Genomic DNA, 14,638 nt, shown 5'->3' on the forward strand with positions numbered 1-14,638 from the left:
CCCTCCTGCCCCGCGGACATCAGCGCTGAAAATAAGAATTAACTCACCTCTCGCACGCTCCGGATCTTCCCTTCATCGCAGCTTCATCTTCTCTTTGTCGCGGCCAGATCTTCTTTCTTCGGCGCGTCGGATGTGCACGGCGGTTGCATGCCGCGCGCATGAGCCGGCCCGAAGAAAAAAGATCCGGCCGCGACGGAGAGAAGATGAAGCCGCGAAGAAGGGAGGATCCGGAGCAGGTGAGTATATTCCGATTTTGGTCTCCCGCGGATCCGGACGGCTTCCATAGGCTTCAATAGAAGCCTGCGGGAGCCGTCCCCGTGGGAGACCCGTACGAAAATGGAGCATGGTCCATTTTTTTTCATGCTCCATTTTTTTTTTTTTAAATCACTTTTATTGACCATCCGCGGGTATTTATCTATCCGCGGGTGGTCAATGCATCCCTATGGGATGCAGATCCGCATGTGGGTGATCCGCTGCGGATCCTAATTCATAATTTGCCCGTGGACATGAGGCTTTAGGGCTCATTTACATGGGCGTGAGCGCATTTTGGCCGTGAATACGCTACATATTCACCTGACCGAAAAACACCCATATCCTGTGTATGTCGGCCCTTCTGCAGGTGCCTTGCACGTTTAAATAAGCAGCATACCCATGTGCGCAAAAAATTACGAAGGAGGGGGGCCATTGTTGTGTTTATATTCACTGCGTATTTACACGAGCCCATTCGCTTCTATGTCCTTTCTGGGCGTAGTATGAACGAAAACAGGACATGCTGGGAATTTTTTCACAAGACCTGAAATCAGTGTGGTCTATTCACTGATTACGTGGTTTATTTACGCCCATGTGAATGTGCCCCGAGTTACAAATGAATGGATTAATGAATTTTTTTCTCGCTAGGTCACAACAATGTTAAGTGAAGGTGGAAATATAGTCATGGGAAAAACTAAGTACAACCTCTTTGAATTTTACGGTTTTATGCATCAGGACATAGGAAAAAAATTCGGTCCATAGGTGGTCTTAAAATTAGGTAAATAGAACCTCAGCCACCACAACGAATTACACAATTACTAAAAACCAGGCGCAAATGCAGAAGCAGTGTGTGAAAAATGAAATCCTCTCCATGAATCAACTTGCAGAATCACATTTAGCAGCAATAATACTCCCATTGGCAAGTGCTGCCCAGGTCTGCAGCATGTCGAGTCTTCAACTACTAAGCCCTCCTGCAAAATGCAATCCTAGGCAGACGGCCGCGATTTGTCCGCATGAAAATACATGCGGAAAACAAATCGCGGCATGTTCTATTTCTGTACGGGTCTCGCAGAGAAAGGTCTCCCCCGGCTACACTCTGCGCATGCACCGGCTGGCCGGCAGCTGGCACATCAAGGAGCCGCGGGAGAGGTGAGCGCCGCACTGGTCCCTGCAGGGGCTCGGGTTGTGATCCCGCTGTGAGAATCCGACCCAGCCGTCTGCAGGCGGCTTAACAGTGCATCAGGTAGTTAGAGAAGCGGTGCGGCCATCATTGTTCGTCTGCGACCAGGCTGTGCTTACATTTTTCACACACTTAAGCCCCTGCACACAGGCGGAAATTCCGCGGGGGGATTTCTCGGTGAATTTCCACCCATGGAAGCTGCCATAGGATTGCGTTAGAAAACGCAATCCTAGGCAGACGGACGCGATTTGTCCGTGCGAAATCACACACAGAAAACAAATCGCGGCATGCTCTATTTCTGTGCGGGGCTTGTACAGCCTCGCACAGAAATGTCACTCCCCGGCCGCCGGCTCCGCTCTGCGCATGCGCCAGCTGGCCGGCAGATCAAGGAGCTGGAGCCGCGGGAGAGGGGAGTGCTGCGCCGGTCACTGCAGGGGCTCGGGTTGGATCCTGCTGTGAGAATTCTGGCAGCGGGATCCGACCCGGCCGTCTGCAGGCGGTCTTTCTGCATTTTTGTTTTGTTTAGTTATTGTTAAAGGGTTTCTTTGATTAAAAAAATAAATAAAATTAAAAAATTCCATACTTCCCTATTCCTCCCCAGACAGTCTTCTTACCGCATCTTCTCTCCCTCCTCACCCCCCCCCCCCCCTCCTCCTCCTCCTCCTCCTCCTCTCCTCCCCTGGGTAGCCTCACAAGCCGGCTGAATCTTCTTCCATTGATGCAGCGTCCATTCGCTGCATTTCATTTCTTGCAGGGCAATGTACGCCATGTCACTAGTGACGGAGCGTTCACTACCTAGCAGGAAATGCTGAATCCTTGGCAGCCTGGTTTAGCGCGTAGGAGTTCAGCATTTCCTGTCATTAGTGATGTAACGTACATTGCCCTGCAGGAAGCAGAATGCCAAGAATATACGCTACATCACCGGAAGAAGAATCAGCTGGCTAGAGCCAAGGTGACCCGGGGACTAGAGAAGGCGGGAGAAGATACAGTAAGACTGCCTGGGGAGGAATAGGTAAGCATTGAATTTTTTCAGATCATGCCAGAACCCTTTACATAATGCATGGAGTGATGGGTCAGGTGTTCATCTGAGGTCGGATTTACTTCATGTTAAGACCTTCCTAAAAGGACCGGAATTTTGTTGCTGGCAACAGCTCATCAAGATAAGAGGGCACACCAAGGCCTCCCACACAGACATTTACAGCGTTTAGCACTAAAGGTTGGACAACGCTCCTGCTTCAGAGGGAGGACATATGCGCACAATACGCAGCGGATATTTAAGCACCAAGGGTCCCATAGAAGTCCATGGGAGGCGCACAGATACACAATTCAGTGGGGGGGAAAAAACACACACATTTGGACCACATTAGGCTAAATAAATCATGGTGGGGGGGGGGGGTCACGTGAACAGGCCCTGTGTATGCAAGAAGTACAGCGCTATGCGACAATATGCATGCAAATGTTCGTTGCGCAGAGGCGAGCGTTTTAGCGCATACACTCGTCTGAAGACGCCCTTAAAACCAGATTTCTGGCCTTACAAGTTCTGATGATTTTATGAAGATACATATGCATGTAAACAGACCTAAGACTACCTACACAAGGGTGAGCGCGATATTGGCCCGATATCACGCTCGCCAACATGCGTTTTCATGCTAATGCGAGGCGTTTTTTTCCTATTAGTAGCGCCTCTTATCACTTCAGTACGGTAGCGATCCTCCGGCGCCGCAAGTGTTTCCCATTGTTTTCACATGCCATGCGAAGTGTTTTACTGTCTTACTGAAGACAACAATGGGGGAACTCGAAAAGATAGAACATACGGCGATTTTCTCTGTCTCGCAAATGCACAAATCTCACGCAAGATTCTCGGCTGTATGAAAGTGGCCCAAGTGGCATTTATGATCTCGACACACAACTTAATAGGGAATGGCTTCCATTGAAGTCAATGTAATCTGCCCGGTCCACAGCACGCCCACAGCTGACACTGCAAACGTGCCACGGATCCGCAGGAGATTTAAAAAGGAAAAAAAAGGCATGGTGCATGTGCGCAGCACGCCGAGCGCATCCGCCATGCAGATTAAAGAAGTTCCGGACGTGACGGAGAAGACGGCACCATGTCCGGACAGGTGAGTAACTGTTTTTTTGCCTCATGTCTGCGGGCATGGCAGGAATCCGCCGCGGGATTCCCCACTCAGAATCCAGGCGTGCCCGCGGACATGAGGCCTAAAGGCTGGTTTAGACAACAATTATCGCTAAAAAAAAAAATCTTTTGAGCGATAACCGTTGTGTTCTTTTTACAGCGCAGGGCGATCGCTCAAATGTTGATCGATCACCTTGCGTTCTGAGCGGAGGATGTGGAAGACAAGCGGGGAGTCCAAGCCATTTTTGAGCCAAAATCGTTGTCTAAAAGGGCCTTTAGGGTATAGGGCTTGATTAGGATTTACTTAGTAAATTAGGTTTCATTTGTACATGTAAAAAGTGTGAAAATTGTTCTGGCTTCCATAGATGCAAAATGTCCAAAAGCTCAGAGCAACAGAAGGGTTAAAGGGGTTGTCCCGCGAAAGCAAGTGGGTCTATACACTTCTGTATGGCCATATTAATGCACTTTGTAATGTACATTGTGCATTAATTATGAGCCATACAGAAGTTATTCACTTACCTGCTCCGTTGCTAGCGTCCCCGTCTCCATGGTGCCGTCTAATCTTCAGCGTCTAATCGCCCGATTAGACGCGCTTGCACAGTCCGGTCTTCTCCCTTCTGAATGGGGCCGCTCGTGCCAGAGAGCGGCTCCTCGTAGCTCCGCCCCATCACATGTGCCGATTCCAGCCAATCAGGAGGCTGGAATCGGCAATGGACCGCACAGAAGACCTGCGGTCCACCGAGGGTGAAGATCCCGGCGGCCATCTTCACCAGGTAAGTAAGAAGTCACCGGAGCACGGGGATTCAGGTAAGCACTATCCGGTTTTCTTTTTTAACCCCTGCATCGGGTTTGTCTCGCGCCGAACGGGGGGGCTATTGAACAAAAAAAAACCCGTTTCGGCGCGGGACAACCCCTTTAATCACGAACCAAGGCCTCTTTAGACAGTAGGACCGTTTTCTAAAGGATTCCAAATTGACTGGACGATTACATGAGGTGCTGCGATCTTCGTATTCAGCCATCATCAACAGGGCGAACAGCTTTGCCATGCAGAATGTAGCATTAGGGTGCTATTACATGAGCCTCACTAACGCCCGTGTAATATTGCCAATTGCTGGCCTGCAGCCTGGCAGCTGCTGACGGCGAGCGTGTAATAACCCGGCTAGTTTCACACGAGCGTATTACGGACACATTCATAGACCTGCGTTCAGACCTGGACGAACGTACATATTTGTCAATGGGGTCCGGCCGGCGCTGTTCGGTTCCATCCAGAGATGGAGCAGTTCAGCCACAGGAGTTCACCGCTTCCCGCTCCCTGAAAGGAGAAAGAAAGCAGAATCCTCGCCACAGGTTCTTCCTTGTCATATACAGGATATCGGACTAGATGTTCAGATTTTTTTGTAGTAGTGACCATACTGCAAATCGGGTGTAGATGTTGCGGTGCCACGTCTGCAGACATTATTTTGCTGGATTTGTTTGATCAGTCTTGAGCTTGAATTGTTCTGGACACGGCAGAGGACCGTGAAGGCTGAACCATAAGGCTGGGTTCACACAGGGCGGATTTGCCGCGGTTTTGCCGCAGCAGATCCGCCCGCGGCCGCTAATCTCAGGATTAGCCAGCCATGTGGATGAGATTTTTCAGAAATCTCGTCCACACGGGACGGCTAATCCGCTGCGGTAAATCCGGTTGAAACCGCGTCTGTTTACCTTCCCTTGTTTATTTACGTCGCGGCCGCGCTCTCCTCTATGGGAGAGCCGGCCGCAACGGAAAAGCATGTGGCCGGGCCACTTCAAAGCCGCCGCGGTTTAAGCCGGTTCTCCCAGCGGAAATCTCGCGGTTTTTGCTGCGGCCAAACCGCGAGATTTCCGACGGGAATCCGCCCTGTGTGAACCCACCCTAAATGGGATTTACAGCTTTGTTTTTTTTTTTGCTGATCTCTCCTTAAAGAGGGTTGTCTGGGTTTTGGACATTTCCCCTACCACCAAAGATACTAAAATAAATCCCGCTGTACTTCCCCGCTCTGTGCCGCTGTTGTCCCAGTGTTTGATGCTGAAGATAACGTCACTGGATACCACGTGAACTCTGCAGAGACCCCAGCGTCACCATTCTGAACTCCTGGCATCATGGTGCCCAAAATGTGAGTGCTGATGCCAAGAGAGAGGGTGCCGACGGTGCAGAAGCCTCTGATTGGCTGCAAGCGTCACGCAATATCCAGTGATGGCATCTTCTGAGGGGCTGCAGTGCTGGACGGCGTGGCAGAGAGATATTAAAGGAGATGTCCCGCGCCGAAACGGGGTTTTTTTTTTTTTTAAACCCCCCCCCCCCCCGTTCGGCGCGAGACAACCCCGATGCAGGGGTTAAAAAACCCACCCGCACAGCGCTTACCTGAATCCCGGCGGTCCGGCGTCTTCATACTCACCTGCTGAAGATGGCCGCCGGGATCCTCTGTCTTCATGGACCGCAGGGCTTCTGTGCGGTCCATTGCCGATTCCAGCCTCCTGATTGGCTGGAATCGGCACGTGACGGGGCGGAGCTACACGGAGCCCCATAGAGAAGAGGAGAAGACCCGGACTGCGCAAGCGCGGCTAATTTGGCCATCGGAGGGCGAAAATTAGTCGGCACCATGGAGACGAGGACGCCAGCAACGGAGCAGGTAAGTATAAAACTTTTTATAACTTCTGTATGGCTCATAATTAATGCACAATGTATATTACAAAGTGCATTATTATGGCCATGCAGAAGTGTATAGACCCACTTGCTGCCTCGGGACAACCCCTTTAAGTATAGCCGGTGTTATAAGGGGAATCGTGTCATCAATATTAAATGGGCAGATTCCAACTTTCAGTATCACACCGATGAGCTGTTTGCACGGCCGCTCTCACAGGCGTTTGTAAAAACACTACGTTTTTCTGAGCATTTGCCTACGCTTTTACTGAATATTTTGTGTATTAATAACACAGACAGAGCAAACTGATGACGTCACCATTTTTTCCCCTCCCGGTGGCATAGTAAGTAGACTTAAATACTGTAAGACGCGTTTTGAACACACCCCATTCATTTCAATGGGTGATGCAGGGCGTCAAAAACGTGCTGCAAAGCTGAAAATAGAATAAGCAGCATTGAAATGAATGGAGGCGCAGTGCAGGCTTTAGGCAAGGGTCACACAGGGCGGATTTGCCGCGGTTCTGCCGCAGCAGATCCGCCGGCGGCAAAACCGCCCGCGGCCGCTAATCTCGGGATTAGCCAGCCATGTGGACGAGGTTTCCCCGAAACCTCGTCCACACGGGACGGCTAATCTGCTGCGGTAAATCCGGTTGAAACCGCGGCTGCGGCCGCCGCGGTTTCAAAAGAAGCAGCATGTCTGTTTACAGTCGGTTTTTTGTTTATGTTACGGCCGCGCTCTCCTCTATGGGAGAGCCGGCCGCAACGGAAAAGCATGCGGCCGGACCGCTTCAAAGCCGCCGCGGCTTAAACCGCGGCGGTTCTCCCGGTGGAAATCTCGCGGTTTTTGCTGCGGCCAAACCGCGAGATTTCCGACGAAAATCCGCCCTGTGTGAACCCAGCCTTATAGTGGGAGCTGAAAATGCTGTAAAGCGCACCTGTGTGTCACCGCTTACACCGCTCTGAACTTCTGTATTACAGCTCAGGCATGCTCAGAGAGGCTAAGCCAGAGTAATACCAGGCCCAAACAGCAACACTTACTGCCCCATTTACCTAAAAGATGGCTGCACTATCGGACAGAGCAGGCACCTGTACCTCTTGCATCTCCCCTACTCCCTCATAGATTGTAAGCTCTTGCGGCCAGGACTAACTCCTTTGATTTAACTAGTTTTTGCTCTAATATTGTATGTAAGGTCTTATGTCTATACGCGTTTCCTCTGATTTGTAAAGCGCTGTGGAATATGTTGGCGCTATATAAAGATTATTATTAAGTGCATGGAGAATGATGGGACGAGCGCCACCGCAAACTGACAGGCAGCACGTATTCCGTCTCGGCCCCCTATGGATTAGCGAGTCTGCTCTAAATATAGGGCATCAATTAGAATCCCCTATAAAAACCGCAGCAATCCTCTGCATCTAGGGGCTTATTCAGACGACGCAGCACAACATTTGCGCATGGATGAGATACATTTGCGCACGTGTCCGCGCATCAGGGCCAGTTCAAACGTTTGCACCAAACACCCTTTCCGTGGATTAAAAGGCTATTAGCCTAATGAGGTCCAGAGATGTTCTACTTTTCATGGTTTTGCGCAGTGTTTCACGCATCCCCTTGTGTATTTGCGCACCTCCCACAGACTTCTATGGGAGCCTTTGCTGCACAAAACGCAGGACCTACTTTTTTGGGAAGACCTGGTCATAAAAACGAACCCACTGAAAGGCTGGCTGGGTAGTAGTGTACCTTGACGCCACCAGAAGCTAGGGGTTTGACAGGAGGAACCCCCCTCTCACACCCCCAGCTCCTGATAGGCACAAAGCCTAGCAGCACAGTTTGGGTTGATTTGTCCCATCACTGCAGCCTTAGCCCGAGGCTTACAATACTCCGTAGCCTTACATTAGCCGTAAATGCTCCCATGTTACCACTGTAACATGGCAGCATTTACATGTCAGAATGTCATGGGCAAAGAACGATAGTAACCCTCACAGCCTCTGTGCTCCGTGCCGGCCGTCATTTCTTGCATGGTCGCCACGCGGCTGCCGGCTCACGTGTCCTTTACGTCAGCCGCCCTCTCCCTTACGGCAGGCAGCTGCGAGGTCTGTCCCGGCGGAGGCATTTTGTGCAGTGTGAGCGGCTCACCTCTCCTTTTCCTCCGCCGCCTCCTTCCCGGCGGCTGTCAGGTCCCTTCCGGCGGCTGCTTCAATGCTGTGTGACGGGCGCTGGCGGTGAAGATGCTTGTCTTTCTTTTGCCAACGCCGATCACCGTCTCCACTCGGATGGGCTGCCGACTCATGGGCTACCGGCGCCTCAGGATAAGGCACTTGCTCCGTGGGGTTTGCGGCTGCAGCACCGGCAGTCGCTGTATGCTTTTTTTGCCTCTCTCTCTGTAGTGGACTTGCAGGATCTGCAGGCCAACCGCATGTTCAGCCAATCCGGTAGAGGGGGCGTCACCCTCCTGTCAATCTTGACTCCACCAGGAATTCCTGGTGGCGTCAAGATACACTAATACCGGCTGGCTGTACACAGGACAACCATCGGCAAAATAATAAAACTTCGTTCAAACAAGTAATTTTCAGTAAGGCTTGTCGAATGTAGAAGCGCGACCCAACGGAGTGCTGAATGAGAAATTACTCAGTGGTTTCAGCTCACTGAAGCGAAGCGACTAGTCAGCGCGTTCTTGCACAGCGCTAACAGCCAGCAAATGAAGGAAATCTCTGGTGCGCTTCGCTTCCAATCACTGTGAAAACACACGAGCGCCAAGTCTGAGGACAATAAGCGCCCAGTCGCCCCGCGTAGTCACCCTACGTTGTCAACTGAATCTGCAGAGGACAATAAACATCCGGGGTCCCGTACAGAGCCTCCTCTGTCAGTTACTGGAGTAAAAAAGTTGCAGATTTTTGCATAAGCAGGGAGTTGTGCAAAAGTCTGCAACGTTGTCTTTTCTCGGCAGCCTCGTTACTAGAAAAAGTGGGCGGGGCCAACCCAGACCAACAGATTTATGTTGAATTCACCCCAAAAACCTGTCAAATATTTCACGGCGATGCCTCATGTATTGGGTCCATGGTGAGCTAACGTTGAGTGCAGCGTTAGTAAGCTTCCCCCATTGTACCTATCCACGGTGTATAGACTGACTGGGATATCATACATGCAGGAGCGGTTCAGCTCCGGGGGGCCGGGGTCGGCCATCGGTAAGATAACTGCTCGAAAGGAGAACCTCAAGCGACACTTGTGTCCAGACGGCCACCAACAGCCTGATGAGCACTAAGTCGTTAGCGGCCTCATTTCAGCTCAACAGACAAAAAAGGAAGCCGCCTGATTGAAGGCGCCCGCCGTCAGTCTGAACGACTTGTGAATGGATTTGCACTGGAGACCCCCTAAGAGCGATCTCAGCAGGTGGGCAACCATCACTGTGTAGAAGCCAACAACTGTCCTTCCTACGCGGCAACGACTTCTCTGACCGCATGCTGCTCCATGTGGAAGGAACCTTACGGCCCTCTTACAGGACGATTCTCTGATTGGCTGTCTGCTGACAGTGAAAGGAGGCGGCCGGAGAAGAACGCTGGCTGCTGCTCCGCCTCCACGCCGGCCGGGCTCTGAGCGATGCCAGTGTTACTCCTGAGTGACAGCACAGGCCGACCATCACTGGGACGAGCGTCGGCATCGTTTGCCCCACGGCTCGCCCGTCTTGAAGCTTCCTTGAGGCCGCTCTCACGCAAGTTTGTAAAATGCAATATTTTCAACGTGGTGTTTTTACCGCATATTGTGCGCAACTCCGCGGCGAGCCGATGACATCACCACTTATCACGGCTCCTTGTGGCGTAATGAGCGCCGATCTACAGAGTTTTTAATGAACCCTATTTATTTCAATGGGCAATGCAGGGTGTCAAAAACACCAAAAATAGAACACCGCGTTCGTTTTAGCGCATTTCTAAAATGCTCGTCTGAGAAGCTCCGCTGAAGTGGACGGCGGCTTAGTGCAACGTTTTCTAAAAACACACCCGGTAGACGCTGTGAAAAATAAAAAGCCTGCGTGCGAGCGGCCCTGGGGCCGGTGTCCACGGGCGGATCGGGTTCTACAGGCGGGAGCCCGCGGCCGAGGAGCCTGCTTATCCGAGTCTTCTATTTCCGTCCCTGCGGATGTGTGGAGGCGCCGGCCGGTGTGCCGCTGCACGGGCGCAGTGGGGGGTTTGGTTTTTTTTAATCCCATTGCGGACGGGCCGCGGATCGGACGGCTTCCACTCACTTCTGCGCCGGATCGCACTGACATGGAGCATGCTGGGATTGGCTTTCTGGACAAAAAGGTCAGCAGAACAAGTGCGCATTAATCCACGCGGGCGCCAACGCTTCCCTACGGGCGGCTTGGCTCGGGGGTCACCCGCGTGGATTACGCAATCAGATCCGCCCGTGGACATTGGGCCTTACTCAGCAAAAATAGCGGGAGGCCTGCAGAAACGGCGGGAGAACAGCAGGAAGCAGCGGCGCCGCAGAAGAGATGCGAGCGCGCCGCCGGAATACGCCGGGAATCACCCCGAATTACGTTATCAACACGTGTTTGCTAAAAAAGTTCACTTTTCCACCTATTTTGTGTCGCTGGCCGCGCGTTCCACGTAACCGACTCCCACTACCTCCGGTCCCCCCTCACGCCCGCTGGCCCCGGTCCCCCCGGACGTCCGCTCCCGCTACCCCCGGTCCCCCCTCACGCCCGCTGGCCCCGGTCCCCCCGGACGTCCGCTCCCGCTACCCCCGATCCCCCCTCACGCCCGCTGGCCCCGGTCCCCCCGGACGTCCGCTCCCGCTACCCCCGATCCCCCCTCACGCCCGCTGGCCCCGGTCCCCCCGGACGTCCGCCCCGCTAGCCCCGGTCACCCCTCACGCCCGCTAGCCCCGGTCACCATGGACGTCCGCTCCCGCTACCTCAGGTCACCCTCACGCCCACTAGCCCCGGTCCCCCCAGGACGCCCGCTCCGGCTAGCCCCGAACGCCCGCTCCCACTACCCCCGGTCACCCCTCACGCTCGCTGGCCCCGGTCCCCCCGGTCCCCCGCTCCCGCTACCCCCGGTCACCCCTCACCCGCTACCCCCGGTCACCCCTCACCCCCGCCGGCCCCGGACCCCCTGCATTCACCCTCCCAGCTGCAGATGCAAGTTCTCCGTCCCGGAGGAGTGATGGGCAGCGGCGGAGCGGCAGCTGGGGTCCCCGGATGTGCTTTGTTATCTCCCCACTAGAGCTGACGCTGACGGGCGGCTGACGGACCCGCCAGAGAAGCGCTAAGAATAGGCGCATAACGGGCGGCAAAGGCCGAGCGCGGGGGGCGGCAAATAACTTACAAACCCCCCCAAATGCCGCCCTGAACAGTCGGGATGCCGCCGCACGGGGCAGCGGTAACAATAGCGCCTCGTCCTCGGGACCTCCCCCATCTTTCCCGGTCTCACCTTCGCTTCCACTAGCTCCGCCGCCATCTTGGACTCCAGCGACCTCCGCGCCGGCCGACGACGCCCCACGTGACACAAATCCGTTGTGTCAGACCTATCCCCACCCGCTCCACGCCGGGCCCGGCCGAGAGCTCTACGCGCCTGCGCACGACGCTGCATGAGAGTCCGCCAATCACAGGCGGGCGGGGCTGTGAAGCGTGTGAGGAGAAGCGGCGGGCTCTGTGCTGTGAGGGCGGCCGGCCGGGCGGGGGTCCTGGGGCTTAAATGGGGGTCCGCCTCAGAGCTCTGTCATTCAGGCGCCATGGTTTGTGGCAGATGTGTGAAGGCAGGGGCAGGTGGAGAGCGGCGGGGCGACACCATCTGTATGCCTAGAACATTCTGCAGGCCGTTAACCCTTCAGTGACCGGGCCGGCTCGCGCCTCAATGACCAACGCGCTTTTAATTGTATTTTTCATCGCCGCGTTCCGCCATAACGTTTTGATTTTTCCCGGTGATGCAGCCGCACGAGGGCCGGTTTTTATGGGATAAGTTGTTTTTTTTTCTAATCGCCATGGACAAAAACTAGAAATGTGATCTTAACATACGTATTATGGAATTACACGGAGATTGGATATAGAAACGCATATATTCAGAAGCGCGGTATACAGTATATACTGCAGCTGTGTTATATGGTGGTTTATTACACACCGGCTGGTAGCGGTCAGTCTGTGGATATACGTATATTTAGGTCCAAAGTCCGCGGGCGGATCTTATTCATTGAGTCCGCAGCTCTGTCCGCCCGTAGAGCCCCTCTGGTCGCCCGTAGAGCAGCTCTGGCCGCCCGTAGAGCCCCTCTGGCCGCCCGTAGAGCAGCCCTGGCCGCCCGTAGAGCCCCTCTGGCCGCCCGTAGAGCCCCTCTGGCCGCCCGTAGAGCAGCTCTGGCCGCCCGTAGAGCCCCTCTGGCCGCCCGTAGAGCAGCTCTGGCCGCCCGTAGAGCCCCTCTGGCCGCCCGTAGAGCCCCTCTGGCCGCCCGTAGAGCAGCTCTGGCCGCCCGTAGAGCCCCTCTGGCCGCCCGTAGAGCCCCTCTGGCCGCCCGTAGAGCCCCTCTGGCCACCCGTAGAGCCCCTCTGGCCGCCCGTAGAGCCCCTCTGGCCGCCCGTAGAGCCCCTCTGGCCGCCCGTAGAGCAGCTCTGGCCGCCCGTAGAGCCCCTCTGGCCGCCCGTAGAGCCCCTCTGGCCGCCCGTAGAGCAGCTCTGGCCGCCCGTAGAGCCCCTCTGGTGCACTGTCCTACAATGGCCTGCAGTTCTCCCATACCCAGAAACTGGAAGACAGGCGAGGGGGAGGAGTAGGTGCTCTTCTCTCCCTGCAACGCACCTTTTAGGTCTTTCCCGATACCCTCACTCACTTTCTCATCACTTGAGGAACATGCCCTACGGCTTTTCCGCCCACTGTCCATGCGAGCCCCCCAGGTGCTCCTCGCCTGTTTCTGGACCACGTTGCCGCCTGGCTTCCTGACTTCCTCTCCTGCGAAATCCAAATCCTCATCCTAGGAGACTTCAACATCCCCACCAAAGACCCCATCTGCCTCTCAGCTTTTATCGCTCACCTCCTCCTTTGGTCTCTCACAGCCTCTCTCACAGGGATGGCAATACTCTTGATCTAGACTTCCGTCTGTTCTGCTTCCAACTTCACTAACTCCCCTCTCCCGCTCTCAAACCATAACCTCCTCTCTTTCTTTATCAAGCTTCCTAGTATCTCACCAGCCTCTCCTACCTCCCGTATGTACAAGAACTTTCAGGCCATTCACACCAAAAATTTTGCCGAGTCTCTACAGTCTTCTCTGTCCCCTATCTCCTCTCCTGCCCCAACTTAGCTGCTGCACATTACAACACCACTCTTAAACATGCCCTGGATGAAGCGGTACCCCCCGTAACCCAAGCCATCCAATATACACCGTGGCAACCCTGGCTCACGCCTCAAATGCGCTTCATCTGTCTGTGCTCTAGGCTTGCTGAACAGCTGTGGAGAAAGTCTCAAAAGTCTGCAGAGTTTCTTGACTTTAAATTCATACTGAGAACATACAACTTCACCCTCCACCATACCAAACAAATATACTTCACCTCTCTCATCTCCTCACTATTCCATCACCCTAAAAGACTCTGACACTTTCCACTCTTTTCTCAGCCCAGAACTGCAGTCCCCAGTGACAGATCTCAGTGCTGAAGAGCTGGCTGCTTACTTCAAAACGAAAATTGATGACATCCAGCAGACTAGCCATGAGTCTGGTCTTGTCAGTACTGCATCTAGTTCCTGTTCACTCTCTTTACTTAGACTAACAACAGTGGAAGAAGTCTCCAGACTGTTTTCCTCTGCTCACCCCACCACCTGCACTAGCGATCCTCTTCCCTCACACCTCCTCCAGTCCCTCTCCCCAATGATAATCACCCACCTCACCACTATATGTAATCTTTCTCTGACCTCTGGCATTTTTGCCTCCTCATTCAAATATGCTATCATATTCCTGCTGCTGAAGAAACTGACTCTTGACTCGACCAATGCTGCCAACTATCATCCCATCTCCAACCTCCCCTTCATCTCCAAACTACTAGAACGCCTGGTTTACTCTCGCCTTATAGGCTATCTCTTAGAACACTCTTTTCTTGACCCTCTACAGTCCGGCTTTTGCCCCCTACACTTGGCAGAAACCGCCCTGAATAAAGTGTCAAACGACCTCCTGATGGCCAAATTGAGGGGTGACTACTCCCTGCTGATCCTCCTCCATCTCTCTGCAGCATTTGACTCTGTTAACTACAAACTCCACAGTATGCTTTGCTCCATTGGATTAAAAGACACTGCCCTCTCCTGGTTCTCCTACCTATCCGACCGCTCTTTCAGTGTCTACCTTGCTGGCTCTACCTCCTCTCTTCTTCCCATTGCTGTTGGGGTTCCCCAGGGCTCGGTCCTTGGCCCCCTACTCTTCTCCATCTACACAGCCCACATTGGAAGGACC

General features: G+C 53.8%; 1 protein-coding gene across 1 annotated transcript in view; it reads right to left on the bottom strand.

The window, feature by feature from the left end:
- The window catches only part of PIAS4 (protein inhibitor of activated STAT 4), a 53,954-nt gene extending 42,217 nt beyond the window's left edge, over positions 1-11,737 (bottom strand). The window contains exon 1 of the mRNA XM_066574428.1: positions 11,650-11,737. Within this exon, the coding sequence (XP_066430525.1) occupies positions 11,650-11,676 (27 nt within the window). The 5' untranslated portion in view covers positions 11,677-11,737. The remainder of the gene's footprint in view (positions 1-11,649) is intronic.
- Positions 11,738-14,638: the final 2,901 nt, after the last annotated feature.

Source organism: Eleutherodactylus coqui, chromosome 7 (assembly GCF_035609145.1).
Source record: "Eleutherodactylus coqui strain aEleCoq1 chromosome 7, aEleCoq1.hap1, whole genome shotgun sequence".
NCBI classification, from domain to species: Eukaryota; Metazoa; Chordata; class Amphibia; order Anura; family Eleutherodactylidae; genus Eleutherodactylus; species Eleutherodactylus coqui.